The sequence below is a fragment of the Equus quagga genome, chromosome 5, assembly GCF_021613505.1.
Source record: "Equus quagga isolate Etosha38 chromosome 5, UCLA_HA_Equagga_1.0, whole genome shotgun sequence".
NCBI classification, from domain to species: domain Eukaryota; kingdom Metazoa; phylum Chordata; class Mammalia; order Perissodactyla; family Equidae; genus Equus; species Equus quagga.
In genome coordinates this window covers 47,673,327-47,691,282 of record NC_060271.1, presented here as the reverse complement: position 1 = coordinate 47,691,282, position 17,956 = coordinate 47,673,327, and the positions used below count along the sequence as shown (strand labels likewise).

Genomic DNA, 17,956 nt, shown 5'->3' with positions numbered 1-17,956 from the left:
CTTCTCAGCCGCACATCTGCACACTGTGCTACTCATGGTAGCTTGACAGCAAGCGCTAGCCGTGTGCAGATCTCGGGCTCTGCAGGGTAGACACTGAGGCTGGTGCCATCGTTCTAACAAATTGACGACTGTAATTGAGGAGAAAAATGCTCGTTTCTAGCTGGCTGAGTGGTTTGTGGAGGAGGTTGTGTTGACATCACCAGGCTTCTCCACATGCCCTCCTTTGGAGGAGGCATCGTCTGACTTCTGGACAGAGGTGTGGTGTCTCTGGCATGCCTCGTGGCCATGGCCTGGGCAGAGGTGGGACAGTGTCCTGTTGGCCTTTCAGCTTCTTTGCCCGGTGCTGGGTTTGGCGCTTTCTGTGCTCTGTCCTCTGACCCTCACACTGTGCCTCACATCCAGCAATGGTGAAAAGACCTGTTTGAGGTGTGGCGGTTGGCCTGGGGGCCAGGCAGCAGGGTCTCAGGTGAGGTGCCAACCTTTGGAAATGGATTTATACCAATTCTGGCCACTGTGAAGACCTGCCCACTGAATAGGGCCCTTTGTTTGCTGATGAACAAAAAGCAAGAAGTAGTCACCCCGCGTGGCCCAGGGTGTGTGCTAAGGCCTGCAAGCCGCCTTCTCTCCCATCGGGCTACAGCGTCCTTGGCGTCCAGGCCTTGTCAGGGGCCCTTCTCCCTGCCTGAGCTTGCTCTGCCACCTCCCCACAGAGCCCTTCCCCCCGGCGCCATGGGCCTTTGTGAGGGTACGTATGTCTCTGGGTTCTGCTTGGGGACTGGCACCCCTGGCTTGCTTGGATGGAATTAACCCAGCCCTCCCTCCCCAGAGGTGCCCTGTAAGTATTGGCGTGGAATTGGGGAAGCCCCGTCTCTGAGGCCTGGCCTTGAGGCCTTCACTCCATGGTCCAGCCCCACCAAGTGCAGACAGTGCTTCCCTGTCTGGGGCCCAAGTGGCCTTCCCGCACCAAAACACATCACTGGGGACATGACCATGGCCTCCTGGGGGCCTGGGCAAGGGTCACCTGGAGGCCCCAGGCCCGTCCTTGCTCGCTCTCCTTGGGGCGGGCTGTAGACTGGGGGCGTTGGTCTGTCTTCTTCAAGCACCAACACCTTCTCTCTGTGCAGCCCGTCACTCTTGGACAAAGAGAATTAGCTGACCCAGAGCTTGTAGGAATTTTGGCTTGTTCTCTCAGGCGTGAGCGAAGGTCAGCCAAAGTGATGCAGGTGGGCCCCTGGCCACCACCTCCTCGCCCAGCCACACCTTCTCAGCAGCGCCCCCAGCCGTGAGCGTCAGGACTGCTTCATCTGAAGTCATTTCCCAACTTGGTGGTTACGACTTCCTCTGGGCCTGGAGGGGTGCCGCCTATGTGTTCGGGTGTTGCCCTTGGTGGGCACTGCGGGACACAGGAACCCCTTGACCCCTTGGTGGATGTTGGGTGAGTGTGTAGGCTTGTGTCTGGGGGTGCTTTGTTTTCATTTTGGGTGTGTAAACCCTCTGTGCAGAGGTTGACTCAAACCCCTGTGTCTGGAGGGTCTGAGGCAGGGACCGTCAGCACTGAGTGGGCGGTGAGAGGAAACAGGGCTTTGGTCTGGGGCCTGTTGTTTGCCTTTTCATTAGTGATTAGGCGTTAACAGCCGAGCTGGATAAGCACAGTGCCAGAGCGCCAGCCGCCAGCCAAGGCTGGGCAGCGAGTCTGCCTCAAGTGTGCAGGTCCTGCCTCGGGACTGCCCCAGCAGACAGGACAGCCGGTTCTGCCCATGCCCTCCTATATGACATCTCTGAATGGGTCTGTGAGGGAGCAGGGCCATGCTCTACTCAAGTGGAAGCACTGGGGCCATGGGGAGCTGGCTGAGCTGGCCGCTAAAGGCTCTCAGTGCCGGAGTGGTGGAGCGTAGGGCGGGCAGGCCGGGTTCAGCCTATGGTGTCCCCAGGGGCACCGAAGTAACCCTCATGGCTGCTCCTGCTGAGGTGCTGGTAACACACGGCCCGAGTGTGGCCCAGGCCTCGAGGCCTTCACTGCTGCACTCCCCCTGGAGGATGCGTGCAGCTTGCGGCTCAGCGCAGTCTTGGATTTTGCTAAGTCCTCCACCGCCACGGCCTCTCAAGGGAGTCAGCCTGCTCCTGGATGCAGGGAGCCTCTCTGGGTCTGGGACATTGCTCCTTCGTCCTTTTCGAGCCCTTTGGCGTCTGGCCCACGGTGAGTTGGGGGTCCTGGGGAGATGGGGCTTCTGCTCTTAGTCTCAGCTGTGACTTTGAAATTCCCTTTCCTGATCCCCAAGGAACTGCCTTGAATTTAGCCCCTGGCTATCTGCGTGTTGGGCAGTAAGGGGTCTTCAGAGGATCTTCCTTAGTGATCCTTTCTGTCCTGGCATCTTGGAGAAGCCTGTGAGCCCCGGCTCTGCCTGTCAGCTCACGTGGCCGCCTGTCTCACCTCTGCTCTTGTCCTCAGTCTGGGTGTCTGTAGCAATGGGCCAGGGCAGGTACCAGCTCTGTGGCCTGGCTGCTGCCAAGCTGCATCCTTGTGACACTGTCCCCTCCGAGCCCCCTTCCAGGGGCTGCCTGGGGGCCTGACAAGACCTGGCCCACTCTCCCGTCCTCGTTTCCTTCCACGGTCTCAGATCAGGGCTTGTCAGCTGGACAGTGGGTGTCACTTCCTGTGTGTACACCATCAAGAGGGGTTCTTCACCAAGCGTGGCTCCTGCGGTTCTGCCCTCCACACCTCCCCTAGGCCTCCATGCTAGGCCCCCCCCAGGCCTGTGCCTGATGCTCACCTGGGCCTGGTGCCACTGGGTGAGGCAGATTGTGGCTGCCGTGCACCTCCCTGGTCCCAGGGGACAGAATTCCCATCACCTGGCTCTGTCTCAGCTGCCAGGGCCGGGCCCTGTGGCAGTGAGTTCAGGGACCTGAGTGTTATTCCCCCCGTAGGGACGTATTGCATCTGACAGAGGTCCTCAGAGGGGGTCTGGAGCTCTGGGCACACTGACACTCACACAGTGGCCGGCTGCAGTGGGGATGCTGGTCTTCTGCCCGAGCTGTGCTCTGAGCCAGTGCCCAGGCATCTCGCTGGGCAAACACTCCCTCCTGGTACCCCAGCCGCAATGCCTGGCACAGTTGGACCAGAGGGTACCTGGTGATGCTTGATGTCAGCCCTGCTGAGCAGTGCCCAGGGCAGCACGCATCCCCAGCCTTAGGCCACGAGACCAGAGTAGAGTGGGGCACCTTAGTGTGGCAGGAAAACAAAACCAAAGTGGTCCCCGTCTGCCGGGTGGTGGCGGGCGGGGGGCGGCGGCGGGGTACTCCTTGCTTTGGGGCTGATTGTTTGTGTTCCCCAGCATGTGCCAGTGGCCTTCGTAGTTGTGAGCAGCCTGCACACGTAGCTGAGCTCCGAGTGTGTGCCTTTGCGATGCTGAGGCCTGGTGATGGCCTGCGTGCTGAGGGCGCAGACATGGCAGGGGATGGGGGCAGCTCAGGTGAGGGTGAGGAAGCCCCAGATCCTGATCCCACTGGCGGGGGCAGCACCAGGGCTTGTGGAGTGGGGAGGTGCTAAAACCATGGTTTGCCCTGCGCAGATGCTCGCTTCTGGACACAGGGAGAGACATACAGTTGGCTGTTCTCACAGCAGAGCTGGCACCCACTGAGCAGACTGGTGTCACTGCTGCTTAATCCATGAATGTCTGCAGCCTTAGTTTTAATAGTAGGAGGAATGCTAATCCCCTCACGTTCAGAGTCCTTAGCCTGAGGTTCACATGTCCCCCAAGGTTCCATAGATAAATTTCGAGGTCTGTGGACCTGGGTGGGGTTGGTGACTTTATTCCCACTAACTCGGAGTGACTGCTTCCTCCTATTGGACAGCCCAATTGGGGTGGCTCTTGTCCCTCCCTTGCGAGCTCCATGGTGGATGTAGCACGTCAGCACATGGCCTTGTCTTGGGTGCCTTGGCGCTTGGACAGTTTTCCCTTCCCAGTCCTGCCTGCAGTGTTTGTGCCTTTGAGGGGAGGCCTTGCCCTGGGGATCCAGGCCAGCCTTGCTCTCCTGAACCCATGCGTCTGGGCTGGTTCTGTCCCTGCTGCTGGACCTCCCCTCGTCTGTCCCATCCGGGTTAACGCTGGGCGGCTCTGGACCTGGCTAGCCTCTGACTCTGCCTTGCGGTCAGGTGGGAGCTGCCACTCTGCACTCCCAGGGTCCCCCCAGAACTGGGTAGCTGGGGGATGGTCAGCATCTAGTGCAGCAGCCAGAGCTCCTTGCAGAAGTTAAGCTGTGTGCTCAGGCCTCAGCCCAGCGCCATCAGCCAGCATCTGGAATGTTCTTTCGCCCTTCCTCTCTTCCATGTATGTTTTTTTCTTTCTTTTTAAGATGTCCAGGCAGCGCACAAGAAATGGTCCATGAGAGGTGGCAGGGCCAGCCCTTGGGGAACTGTCTTGGGTTTAGGCTCTGAGCGGGGGAGTTTGTAGAACATCCCAGGGCAGCCTCAGGATGCAGAGTCACGGTGAGCTCATTGCCTCCAGAAAATATGGGTGAGGCTCCCAACAGCATCTCTCCCGAGAGTGCTCGTTTGTGTGGTCCCCAGACACCCAGGTCGGGGCCCAGCAGCCAGGCTTGCTCTTGTACTGCTGGCACCTGGGGCTGCCAGTGAGTGCCGGGGAGGGGACTCAGAAATCCATGCAAGTAATTCATCGTCAGAGCCTTCCCTTCCACCTCTTCCCTGCCTTGGGGCCTTAGCACAGGGTTGGGGCCTCCCCAAGGGATGTTCAGTGTCCTCTCCCTGCACAGAGGAGCCCCCACAGGTTTGCTCAGCTAGGGGCGACCTGCAGGGCCCTTCAGGGCTCAGGCACTGAGGTACGGCACAGCCTTTGTGAGCACAAGGCCCAGGGCTAACACCAAAGGCTGTGCTGGCTTCTGATGGGTGCCGTCCCCCTCAGCTACCCTGCTCTCCTCTACGTTGGTCTTGAGGGGTGGCTGCAGCCCCAGCAGCCATCCTGACCGCCACTCCACCGTATCTGGTGGCCTGCACATTTTGGTGCCTCTGACCTGACTCACACTCCTGGCCTAGGTCGACAGTGCAGGTCACAGGTGTAAAGTTATCCTCAAATCATACCTCCCACATCTTTGCAAACATGCACAGGTCCTCAGGTAAAGCGTGCCGAACCACACAGTTGGGCTCACTCTATGGGCAGACGTAGGTGTCCTCTCCTCCTTGGTGAGGGACCCAGGCCCCTGCCAAGAGGTCATGGGCAGGTACCCTTGCTGTCCACAGCCGGCTCTTCACGGTGGGCACTCAGCTGCCCTGTGGCAGATGGGGGTCTCCTGGGACTGACGTCTCTGCACTGTCCCTGTGGACTTCTCCATCTGGTGGCATACATCCTGCTCCGGGGTGTATGCATGTGGGCACGCAGGCACTGCTGCTTGGTGGCATGTGCTCTTGCCCCTTGTCTTTGGAGCCATGGGGTGGTGTCTATCTGGAGCCCTTGAGGGGAGGTGGCCACAGGCAATGCTGTGGCTAGCTGCTGCAGCCCCTCCATACACTGTGGGGCTGACAGTGGGCTCCTCGCCTGAGGCTCAGGGCAGGGGACCTGTCCACTGCCCTGGCTTGTTGCTTGTGCGTGTCCTGGGCCTAGCCCCCTGCTCCACCCTTGAGGATTGTGGGCCCCCATGGTCTGGCTTTGAGGTGCTGAGAAGGGTCAGAAACGGGAGGCTACTAGTCTCACCTCCTTGCTGACCCCTCGCGGAATAGGGACTCGTGGGCTGTCACTAGGCACAGCTTTGTCCCGGACTAGCTCCTGACACTGGGGCCCACGTGGGCCCTGCTGGAGACGGTGGCATTCCAGGCCTGAAGAAACATCCCTCCGGGGGCTTTGAGAGACTCAGGTGAGAAGGAGCTGCGGCACCACCCGGGCCTGGTGGAGGCGCTGGCCTTATTTCATAATCCCTCGTCACACTTCTTTCTCTGTCACGAGTCCCCATTCGAGGACGAGTCGTGCTTCATAGAAGGTGCCATTGGGGTTTTTTTTTTTTTTAAGATTTTATTTTTCTTTTTTCTCCCAAAGTCCCCTGGTACATAGTTGTGTATTTTTTAGTTGTGGGTCCTTCCAGTTGTGGCATGTGGGACACCACCTCAGCATGGCTTGATGAGTGGTGCCATGTCCACGCCCAGGATTTGAACTGGCAAAACCCTGGGCCACCAAAGTGGAGTGTGCAAACTTAACTACTTGGCCACAGGGCCGGCCCCAGAGTTTTTATTTTACAGGCATTTTGAGTCATTCCAGCTGCCTGAAGACGCCTCCCCATCCTAGAGTTACGACAGGCGTGGGGGGTGGATAGGGGCGCGGGAGGCTCCAGCCCTTTTTCCGGAACCAACAGGACAGGTCTGAGTGGTCAGTGCCTGCTGGCGGGGTCCCTGAACAGGCATGCCACCTTGCCCCCACCGTGGATGGGGCTCAGGGCCGCTGGGTGCTGGGTGCCGTTCCCTGCCGGCCAGGCGTGTGGGGCGGCCTGTGGCCTGCAGCTGAGGCTGTCTGACACCCCCAGAAGGTGCTCTGAGGTTTCTCGGAATTGGCAGGAGCCGGCGCTGGGCCTGCGGCTTTGCTCTTGATGAGAACACGGCTGGTTTCCTCCTCGTTTCATATCTGCTCAGACAGGAAGCCCCTCCCTTGCCGGCATAACTGACCCCCGCCCTGTCTGCGCTCACCAAGGTGGGAGGGGTCTGGACAATGCAGGCGGAGGTTGGGCTCCAGCAGACGTCACCAGGACTCATTTCCCCTGAAAAGCAACGCTGAGTGTTTTCGTGTCTGAGCAGACTGCCTGTGGCCGCCTGTGGGCTCACCTCTGAAACAGCCCCAGGGGCTGGGCGTGCACCTGACTCTTGGCTGCAGGGCTCCAGGCCGTCAGGGCAGCTGCTTCTGTGCCAGGACAAAGGCCAGTGTGTCCCTGCACCAGCCTCCTATCTCACATGTCAGAGGTCATTGTCTTTCCTCCTTGGGGCCTGAGGGCTGTGCTTTCCTGGAGTGAAGTTGTCCTGAGAGGGGCTGCAGGGCTCACATGGAGGGGGCAGTGCATGCACACACGTGCTGGCTCACTCGCTCCGTGGGCCCCGGGCGGGATCTTCCCCTGAGGCCCTTGGTCAGTGGGCTCTCTGTCCAGGGTCCAGCCTATGCTGTGTCCCTGCATCGTGTCCCTGTGTGTCCTCAGTTTTATAGTGACAACCCTGGTAAGCGAGGTACCTTGACTGGCCTCTTGCTCTTCAACCTCCGACCCAGGGCCGTACGCACCTCCACAGCATCAGTTCTGTGATACAGTGTTTTCTCCGAGTGTTCCTGGAGGTGGGAGGAGCGCCCCCCATTAATGTTCTCCCCTCTGAGGCTTCTTGGCTGTAGGCAAGAGGACCCCCCATATTCCTTGTCCTGAGGTCAGGCCTGGGAGAGTGACTGGGCATTGTCCCTTTGGCCTCTAGTCTTTTGGTCCATGGCGTGGACCCTGGCCCACCTGTCCTGGTTGGCCCCTGAGGCCTCTTGGACATGGCCAAGCCCCTTGTGGCTTCTGCTCAGGCCCCAGCCTGGAGGGAGGCACCACCGTCCATCTTCCAAAGACCATTCTCTTTTCTTGGGAAGAGACACGGTGTCCCTCGGGAATCTTGTGCCATCAGATTGGGGGAGTTTGTTCTTGTTCGACGCCGGCTCAGGAGGCCATGTGGAGCACGGTGTCCATGTTGCTTGTCTGTCTGGAGCTGCAGTGTCTGACAGACACAGGGCTGGGCTCCTGAGGAGCCTCCCCCAACGTGAGACCCAGGGAGACAGGAGGCGGCCATTCTTGTGAAGCTCAGGCCGGTCGCTGTCGAGGGTGTCCCTTCTTCTGAGGAGGCTCCTTCCTGGGGGGGGGGAGGACCTCCCTGGAGCACTTTCTGCATCCCCAGTGGTGCAGCTGCCTCAGGCCCACACGGAGCTTTGAAATGGGTTCTATTTGGTGAAACCTAGAACTCTGGGACCCTGTGCAACACCCCTTGAAAGCTCTGAGTGGCCCTGATGGAGGGCGCCACACTTGGCCACTGCTGAGCCTGCCCACTGGGAGCTGTCCCCTCCCAGGCCTGGCCACATCTTGTGGTGGAAACAGGTCCATTCTGAACCGACTGTCAAAGGGTTCATGCTTCCTGCCGACTGTTTCCAAGCTCCCAGCGCATGCACAGGGCTGTGGCAAGGGACCCGTCCCCTTGAGTCCCTGCTAAGAACTCACTTGAATCCTGGGGAAGTGGAGCTACTCTGGGTAAGGTGAAGTGGGCCTTGGCGCCCTACCCAGAACCCTCTGTAACTGTGGGGTGAGGTCATGGCACAGCAGCCCCACAAACAGTGCACCGGTGCCCACTCTATTCTCATGGAAATGGCTTGTCCAGCCAGGGCAGCACCCAGCCACTCTCACACATGGGTCGGGGTCTGTACATCACTGGACACACCTTGTGCACGCTTGTCTGCTGACTGCGGGACCCTGCCCTGGGCCCAGGGGGCGGACACTGCTGCAAGTGCTAAAAGAAACTTCTCTGTCACTCGCAGGTCTCCTCCGAGCCCCCAGCCTCCATAAGAAAAACAGATGACACCCCCTCCCAGCACCCCACGTCTTCTGAAAAGGACAAGCAGTCTGGCTGGCTGCGGACTCTGGCCAGCCCCTCCAGCAAGGTTCTGTGCAGGGCAGCGGGTGTGGGGCCTGCAGGGGGTGGACGTGGGCCGCTGGCACAGTTACCCCAGCCTCTGACACGGGCGCCTCCTGCCCCACAGAGCCTGGGCTGTGTTCACCCTCGCCAGCGCCTCTCTGCCTTCCGACCCTGGTCCCCTGCAGTTTCCACAAGTGACAAAGAGCTCTCCCCGCACCTCCCTGCCCTGATTCGAGACAGGTGAGTGCCTGCCATGCGTGGCAGCCAGTGGTCACCCTAGGTCTGCAACAGCGAGGTCGCAGGTTTGGTCCTGCCACCTCAGGGTCAGTAACTATTTGGTGAACGAGATGTTTCCTTTACTGAGCTGACTAGAATTGTTCTTTTCAAACAAATGGAGTCAGTTTGATTCAGGAATGTTTCAAGAGCAGCTGTCACTGTGTGAGTCTGAGGACTGGCGCCCGCCCCACCTGCCGCTCCCACCAGACCCTGGGCTCTCCTCCAGTGGCCAGAGTGCAAAGTAGTGCACCCTGGCCACAGACGCTGTGGGGCCCGGAGTCCTGTGCGGTTTGATCCTGCCCACACACATGCCATGCTCTGTGGTGGTCCCCCAACTCTCAGGCCAGCGTGGAACCCCGTCCCTGCTCTAACCCGAGTCCACCTGGGGGCCGCATGGCGATGGAACCAGCTAGCGAGGCAGGTTCCTCATTTTCATCGTCAGGGAGCGTTGTGTGTGCATGGTGTGCAGGTGGTTTTGTGGGCTCCATGCCCAGGCCCCCAGCTTCCCAGTCAAGGCAGTCACAAAAGCATTAGTCCTTTTGATTGGCATCAGGGGAGCTCGTCTTCCGTGGCGTCTGGAGTTCACTGCACCTGCTCCGCTTGGTGCGGCCATCGCGGATGTGGTGGCTCGTGTCCATAGGCCAGCTTCCCCCAGGGCCCTGGCTCAAGTGTCTCCTCCTTCACACCTTCCAGGGGGGCACGGCCAGCCTCCTGGTCCTGCTGCTGGTGGAGGGGCAGGGCAGACACCTGCAGCCCCAATGTCCACCATGCCCCCACAGCTTTTACTCCTACAAGAGCTTCGAGACAGGTGTGGCCCCCAATGTGGCTCTGGCACCACCAGCCCAGCAGAAGGTTGTGAGCAGCCCACCCTGTGCCACTGTCGTCTCCCGGGCCCCTGAGCCTCTCGCCACCTGTGTCCAGCCGAGGAAGCGGAAGCTGGCCGTGGACACCCCTGGAGCCCCAGAGACGCCAGTGCCCGTAGCCGCGCCCGAGGACGACAAGGACTCTGAGGCCGAGGTGGAAGTAGAAAGCAGGGAGGAATGTAAGTGTGAGTCGGCTTCATGTCTGCCCCGGCCCGCCGCCCCTCGGGAGCGGAGCTGCGGTGCAGAGGACACTCAGCTAACTCGGTGTTTCTGTCTCTGTCTGTTTCTGTAGTCACCTCCTCCCTGTCCTCGCTCTCTTCTCCATCCTTTACCTCATCCAGCTCTGCCAAGGACCTGAGCTCCCCGGGCGTGCACGTCCCTCCTGTGGCCCCTGCTGCCGCTGATGCGGCGGCCCCTGCCGACACCCCGAGCAGCGGGCTGGAGGCGGAGCTGGAGCACCTGCGGCAGGCCCTGGAGGGCGGCCTGGACACCAAGGAAGCCAAAGAGAAGTTCCTGCACGAGGTGGTGAAGATGCGTGTGAAGCAGGAGGAGAAGCTGAGTGCCGCCCTGCAGGCCAAGCGCAGCCTCCACCAGGTGCGGCCGCCACGCTCCTAGGGGCCTCAGTGGTGGCCATGGTGCTCGGCTTTGCAGGAGGCCCCTGCGATGAGTTTGCCCACGGCTCCCCTCCATGGGGCCTGCGGGACGTGCCTCAGCACCTGGCTCAGCCCCTGATGAAGCTGGCCTGTCACTCGGGGGCATTGAGGGCTGGGCTGTTTTTAGTGAGGAGCCCAAGATAGTTCTGTGCTCTGAGTGTGCCAGAGCAGGTCCTCGCACACACATGCCAACGTGGCCTGTTGTCTGCAGACATGACTTTGAGGGGTTGTTTCCTGAAGCTTTCTGTTCTAGAAGGTAGTGCCACCAGTACCACCTCTCAGCCACAAGTGTGCTGGTGGAATGCGGGGGCTCCAAGAGCCTCACCTTGGGAGGAGAGGGCTCCAGGTACTTGCACACGCTCATGTGGCCTCTCCAGACCCTGCCTCGCGTTCCCCACACACCAGGTCCTAGATGACTCCAGAGCAGGGACTGCTTTCTTCTGAAGAGGGGGCTGGAGGCCTGAGGATGTCTGGGCCACACCCGCATCCCCCTCTTGCCCAGAGCAGGGCAGACAGTGCAGCCAGCCCAGGCTGGTCCTCAGCTGTAGGCAGTGCCCCCTGCACTGCCTGCTTACACTGCTTGTTTCTTTTCTGATGAGTGTGGGGAGCCCAGACTTCTCAGCACCTAGGGGAGGGTGGTGCCTTCACACCAGGCCTTTGCAGCCTCGCTCAGGCCCACCCAGTGTCACTGAATTCGCACCTCGGCAGCCCTTGTCTGGCAGCTATGGGACAGCTTCTCACGTGTGCTCCTAGCACAACACAACCCCGGCAGTCCTGAGAGCCCCAGGGTTTCAGATGCCCTCCCCCAAGTGTATTTCAGGGGCTTGGAGCGCCCCGCCCCCACCACTCCTTTCCTGCTTCTGGTGGGAGGTGTGACTTCCCACATGCATATTCATAAGCGTGTTTGCAGGGGGTGAGTCAGTGATAACAAGGGTGGCCATCTCCATCTGGCTGCGTGGGGGGCCCAGGGCCCCCAGATGGCACGATGCCTGGGCTGCGAGGAAGTCCCACAGGCTGTGCACAGCAGGGCACAGAGGAGGCTCGAGGGCGGCCCGCGCCTTTGGAGGGTGGCAGCCGCCGTCAGACCCCGGGCCCAGATTCGGGTGCTGGTGAGGTCACGGGAGCCCTGGGGGAGGGGGTGGTGGAGAACGCTGGGACCCCGTGGAGTGGGTCAGAGTGCCAGGGAGGGCAGGAGGTGTGTGAAGGCGGAGGGAGGCCTGGTGTGGGCACCTCGCAGAGTCAGGGCTGACCAGGGCACCAGGGAGCGTCCAAAGCGTCGGGAGGGTGGGAAGTGGAGGTGGCAGGGTGACTGCAGGGGGTACAGGCTCCAGTGGCGGGTGTGCCAGTCCAGCTGCTGTCTGGCCAGCCGTGGGAAGTGGCGGGAAGAACTGGGGGCCATACCCCTGAGCCTCGTGTCCACGCTGCCCACCCCTCCCAGGAGCTGGAGTTCCTGCGAGTGGCCAAGAAGGAGAAGCTTCGGGAAGCCACGGAAGCAAAGCGCAACCTGAGGAAGGAGATCGAGCGCCTCCGAGCTGAGAACGAGAAAAAGATGAAAGAGGCCAATGAGTCCCGGCTCCGCCTGAAGCGGGAGCTGGAGCAGGCACGGCAGGTCCGGGTGTGTGACAAAGGCTGCGAGGCCGGCCGGCTGCGTGCCAAGTACTCGGCCCAGGTATGTGGGTGGGGCCTTCAAGGTGGGGGCTCCACCATGCTGCCCGAGACACAGGGCCTGGTGCCTGCGTGACAGGTGGGGAGACTGAGACTCGCAGGGTCAGCACCACACCATGCCTGCGTGGCCATGGAGCGCCACCTGTGGACTCAGCTGTGTGACAGATAATGGCAGAGTGTCCCTGGTCTGGGCAGGAAGTGGCACACGCTCCATTGGCATCTCAGGGTCCCTTCTCACCTTGCTGGGTCCACCCCAAGTGTGGAGGGCCCAGCAGGCTGACTTGGGCACTGCAAGCTCTCTTGGGCTTTGGGGTCTGTCCTCCATGGGGCAGTGTCTGGAGGCCCCAGGCTCTCTTCTCCTTGGAGTTGGGGCCAACAGGCCAGGACTCTGGAGGCTGCTTCCCTCCCGGCCATGCCCCCTCCCCCTTGCTGGTTGCTTGGGAAACTACTTCTGAGCCAGCCTGAAGGGTAGAGGAGTCCCCAGGCCAGTCCAGACTTCCCTTTCTGTTCTTCGGGGAGGGCCACATCTCCACCCTCATGCTGTTTGCAAGGCTCGGCACATCCCGGATGGCTGTCCTGCCCAGCCAGGGTCTAGGCCATGGGGCATGGCAGCGCCTCCTCCCCACCTTGCTGACGCCTTGGGGACCTGGCCTGGCAGCAGGCTCCCAGTGGAGACTCTGGCCTTAGCGGGTGGAGAGGGCCCTCATGCCCCTGCTCTGGGAGTTGTGGTAGTTCCCAGCTCCAGGGGCTCCAAGTGCCTGGTTGATAGCAGGAGCAGGTCTGGATTCCTGTCCAGGTGCAACCCAAGAGGGTCTCCCAGGCCCTGGCTGCTGGGCTCTGCCTCGCTCACAAGCCTGTGTGCTGGTGGGCAGTGGGATGGGTGAGCCTGGGGCAATGAAGGAGGGGCAGGCCAGGGTGGCATTTGGGTGGGGTGGGTGCTGCTAACGCAGGCATCCCTTTCAGATCGAGGACCTGCAGGTGAAGCTGCAGCATGCGGAGGCCGATCGAGAGCAGCTGCGGGCCGACCTCCTGCGGGAGCGGGAGGCCCGGGAGCACCTGGAGAAGGTGGTGAAGGAGCTGCAGGAGCAGCTGTGGCCGCGGCCTCGCTCTGAGGCCACGGGTGGTGAGAGCACGGCCGAGCTGGAGCCCTAGCCCGACCCCACTGTCTGCTGCCGAGGGTGCGGCCACTGCGGGAGAGGGCGGCCGGGCACCAGCCGTAGGGCTCTGCGCCCAGGGCCTGCCCCCCTCCAGCCCACACAGCACAACGTCTTACTGTGCCTACAACCAAGCAAGTGTTTGGAACCACATGCTTTTGGAATCCACTGCAAAATTTTCTACTGGCCAAGTTTAAGTGAGCAAGCTGGGTCCCCAACTGCAGCCAGAGCCGAGGCCAGCTCAGTGGCTGCAGCCGGCCCTCTGCTTGCCAGAACATTCTAACATTTACACTTTTGTTATAAGCTATTTAAAACCAGTAAGGAGACTTGATATTCAGAAAATCAACACGTTTTTTAATGACTAACTTTTAAAAGCCCCACCAACAGTGATGCCATCTGAGGACCCGCTAAGGGAGTCAGGGTGGCAGCCGCCCCGCCCCTCGAAGCCATCACAGCTCATCTGCGCCCGCGGCTGCGTGAGGACAGGAAGGGTTTCTCCAGAGTCTATTTTTTCAGCGACAAGGACCCAGGTCTCCTGTGCTGCCGCCGGGAAGAGCAAGGAGTGCGCCGCCCGTGCGCGATGAGCCGGAACACTGCCGCCTTACACCGCACGCACGCCCAGCCTCGTCGCCCTCAGCAGGTGTGTGCAGAAACGCTGCGCCCGAGGGGTGTCATCTGTCGGGGAGATGATGGAAGGCGGGTCCCCACCAGCAGGCACGCCAGCTGCCTGCCCACAGCGACCCCTTCTCAGTTCGGCAAACGTCGCTCCTTTCATTTTGGGACTGAGGCTGCAGCATTGGAACAAAACACAGCATTATTTCACTTTTTCTTTTTCTTTTTTGTTTGTTTGTTCATTTAAACGTATATTTAGAACTGCACTTTGTCAAAACTCTTCCCTTCTCTTTTTATTCCCGTTAACTGAGGTTCTTACTTTTCAAATATCGCAGACCGATTTCTAGAGCGGTTCACATCCTAAGTGCTCGCGTGTTCGGAAACCCCTCTGGTGCTTGGTTGAACAAGGGAATCACAAGAAAATGAAAATGCAAAGACTGAACTTCGGGGGGTAGTCCTGTGCCTTCCAGCATCTTGTACAGCAAATCCTGACTCGTCTTTTTACCCCCAAAATACCTGTCTTCAGTAGCGATTGAATCTGCCACTATCAAAATAAGTTACGTGCATTTATTCCAAATAATCTCGTTTACTCTCAACTGTTTATGCAAAGTGTGTAAGGTTTCTTATGCCCAAGCTTGAAAAATGATTTCCCAGTAGACAGGAGGCGGCTGCCCATCCTAACGTATGTAATCAGATAAGAAAGATCTCGCCGGAACCTTTGCTTGACTCTGTTGTAACACCGTGGCAGCTGCGAGCGCAGACAGGCGGTGGAGGGAGCTGGCGCAGGTACAGACGTCCGCAAGACATCATCGCCACCGCCACCAGGACGGGCAGAGACTTGGGTGGTGACAGCGTCTGCAGGGTTTTGCCTTGGTTTACTGGGGGGCCGGGTGCTGCTGGACCCCCTTCTGAAGTGCAATGCAGAAGGGACACCATGTATATGCAGCGTTCGTTTGCAAATTTTTTTTTGCTTTTGTTTTTCTTTTGCAGTTATTAAATCTGTATGCATGGAACTTTAAACCTCTGCCGCACATATATCCCTCAGTGGGCATTATTACCGTGTCATGGAAAGGGTCGGTGTGTTATGCAACACTCAGAATGCTGTGTTCAACCTTTTTTTTCCAGAGTTGTGTTTTTTTAGTCATTTCTTCAAGGGAAACTAAATGATTTAGTTGGAGCAAAGCTTTAAGTGTGTCAGTGTGCTTCTGTGTGGCTGTGCTCTGTTGCTAAGTCTGGAAATCGTAGTGAGGTCGAAGGGCCCCCGGGGTCTGGCCCATTGGACCTGTTGCCTGAGGCACCCCAGTTTGCTCCGTCTGCTTTTGAGTTTTTAGGCTTCGGAGGGAGATACACTTTTCTCATTTGTGTGTGGGGGGTGGCACTGCCGCTTCTTGCCCTCGCACTGTCCCCTCGGGTCACCCGCACGTCTTGGCCACTGGGTCCACGCCTCCATCAGCCGGCTTTGTCCCCGAACGTCAGGAAGAGCTGCATATGCAGTGGCGTCTCTTCCCCAAGAGCTGGGCAGACCTGGGCCCTGGGGAGGCCTTGTCCCACCCAGGCCTGCCCCTCCCAGCCCTCCTCGCTCCTTCCTGAGGGTCCCACAGCCCCCCGAGCTGGTGGGGCAGGAAACAGACACGGTGGGCTCCCCCTTCACCAGCAGCTCAAACCTTCCTGGGCAGCTCCCGGGTGAGGCTAGGGAGCATGGGGTTGTCCTGGCCTCTTCTGTCCTCCAGAGGCCAGGTCTGAAGGGCAGCTGGGACTGCAGGCCTGCTCTGGACCAGCTTGCCCGGGCCGAGACCCAGCTCCCGTCTGCCCAGCTGCAGTCCTGTTTCTTCTCAGAAGGGAGAAGAAGAGTCTCTCTTGCAGGCTGCTGACTCTCCCTGTGTGTGAATATCCATCATCGAAGTGACTGTGTATTCAGTTTAATTACTCATTGTTTCTATGCTGAAAGATTTTTAACGAAGGGAAAAAACCAACAGCAATAACATTCATATCTATGGAGCAGCTAACTCATACACGTAATACTCTGCTTTTCGTACAGAACTAGCCGATGTAAAAACAACGACTTGTAAATACTTTGTTTCCTTTTACACTGTTGTATCATACGTGTAGATGGTGGTTCATTTTTCAGAAACTCTTTTCTTACCCGGTAGCTGTCTTGTTTTCTGAATTGTTTTTAACAGAGGAAGAGCACGCTCATCTGCCAGAGGGGACGGGGAAGCCCTTTGCCAGTGTTCCGAGCGACCCTGCCCCATGGGCGCCCCGCTCGCGCAGGTTCCGTCCCCCTGTCCCGTCCCCTGCGCCCCCCTGCCCCCCGCGCCACGTCCACCAGGCTGGAGGGAGGCCTCTCGTTCTTGCTTTAAGTCAGGAGTCACAAACGACATTTTTTTTTCAATTAAGGAAAAAAAACACAGCTCTACCTTCGTGTCCGCCCGGAGCGTCTGCATCGCCGTCCCCATTTTCTCCTTTGCTGCTGCTAATGACAATATGATGACTTACTCTACTATTCGAAAACTATTTTTATGTAATTAATGTATGCTTTCTTGTTTATAAATGCCTGATTTAAAGAGAAAAAGAAAAGGCTTGGCATATTTATCTATTTCGCTGTGTACCCGTTAGTCCTTTGGCGCCCCTCCCCCAAACAGATGACGTTGTACAATAAAGGACTTTGACAGTACGCGCGGGACAGCCATGCTTGGGCCCGCCGAGCCCTCTCTTCTCCGGGACCCCTGCCCCTCTCCTGGCTGCCATTCGGCCTGAGCCCAGGGAGGGGAAGGGGGCGTCTGTCTGCTGATCAGATCATGGAGGCCTTTTGTCTCCATTGATCCCGAGTGGACACGGGGCACGGGTGGGCAGCACCCCAGCTGGGATGCCTTCTGTCCCCCTAGGTTACACTGAGCTGTGGTCCCTCTTTGTACTATGGATGTCAGCTGGAGGCCCTGCTCGGCCAGGCCCGGGGCAGGACATGGGCTACATGGACCCTTCCTGGCCCAGCCTCTGTACATCCTCTGAGGCCTGGCCTGTTGGAGGGGACATGCCTGAGTCCCCACAGAGCTGCCCCCTACATGCTGCCCTGAGGAAGAAGCAGAGGGGCTCCTCCCTACCCACCTGGCTCCTGGGGGCTTTGCCAGCCTCACAGACCCTCTGTGCTGGGCCTGGGGCACTGGGCTGCCCCCTCTCTGGGCTTCCTTTGGGCACCCACGTCTGGCCTCACAGCCCAGCCCTGGCCCCCTGGAGGTGATCAGGAAAAGCGGGCAGTGAGGAGCTCAGGTGTACCCCAGCCTGGAAGGACTCCCAGGTCCCTGTCTCCTCGCCCTAACCTTGGGAAGCCCTCCAAACTTGGGCCCAGAAGTGCTCTCCAGTCCCCTGCCGCACAGACCCCCAGCAGTTCCCAGGAGTGCCCCGGGTGCAGGGTGGGCTGTGGTGCAGATGGCCTCGCCCAGGTGACCTGGAAAAGGCCACTCCAGCAGGCGGCTGAGCCGCCACCCAGGCCAGGCGGAGTAGGGTGGGGGCAACAGTGGGGCCCAGGAGAAAGCCCCTGCCCCACCTTGGCCTCTGCCTGTCACTCTGAGGCCCAGAGCCCAGCCTCCCAGCTGCCCCTTGTGAGGTGCCACATCGTGTCTGAGAGACCAGGTAGGGGGCAGGTTAGGGGAGGGGACGTGAGGCCAGTCTTAAGCCACAGGCCTCACCTCTGCTGCTTTCCTGTTGTACATCAGGCCCTGGAGCCCAGCCTGGGGCCCTGGGGCCCCAAGGTGTGGACAACAAACCCATTACAACAGGACACGGCCGAGGCCCTGCCCCCTCAACACAGTTGTCGCCTGGGCCTGGCTCCCCACCCCTCTCACGTGGCCTCCCGTGGAGCTATGGGAACATGGGCTGGAATCTAAGGGCCCCCTGCCCGGGTAGGGCTGGCACTCTCCTTCATGGGGTGAACATGGCTTTCCCAAGGGAGAGCAGGTCAGGATGGGGGAAGTGTCCCTCCCTAGGTACTCCTGGCAGCCCCCTGCCTCCAGGTCAAGGGAGAGCAAAGATCAGGAGAGATCAGAGATCGCCTGCCCTCCCCCAGCTTTGGGTCCCCAAGTTCAGGACTGCCCAGACCAC

The 17,956-nt window shown here is 59.6% G+C and overlaps 1 protein-coding gene across 1 annotated transcript in view; it reads left to right on the top strand.

Annotated features, from left to right (window-relative positions):
* Window positions 1–16,532, top strand: part of SKI (SKI proto-oncogene) — a 77,851-nt gene extending 61,319 nt beyond the window's left edge. The window contains exons 2-7 of the mRNA XM_046660344.1: window positions 8,538–8,660; window positions 8,760–8,875; window positions 9,691–9,953; window positions 10,067–10,368; window positions 11,866–12,096; window positions 13,056–16,532. Of these exons, the coding sequence (XP_046516300.1) occupies window positions 8,538–8,660; window positions 8,760–8,875; window positions 9,691–9,953; window positions 10,067–10,368; window positions 11,866–12,096; window positions 13,056–13,244 (1,224 nt within the window). The 3' untranslated portion in view covers window positions 13,245–16,532. The remainder of the gene's footprint in view (window positions 1–8,537; window positions 8,661–8,759; window positions 8,876–9,690; window positions 9,954–10,066; window positions 10,369–11,865; window positions 12,097–13,055) is intronic.
* Window positions 16,533–17,956: the final 1,424 nt, after the last annotated feature.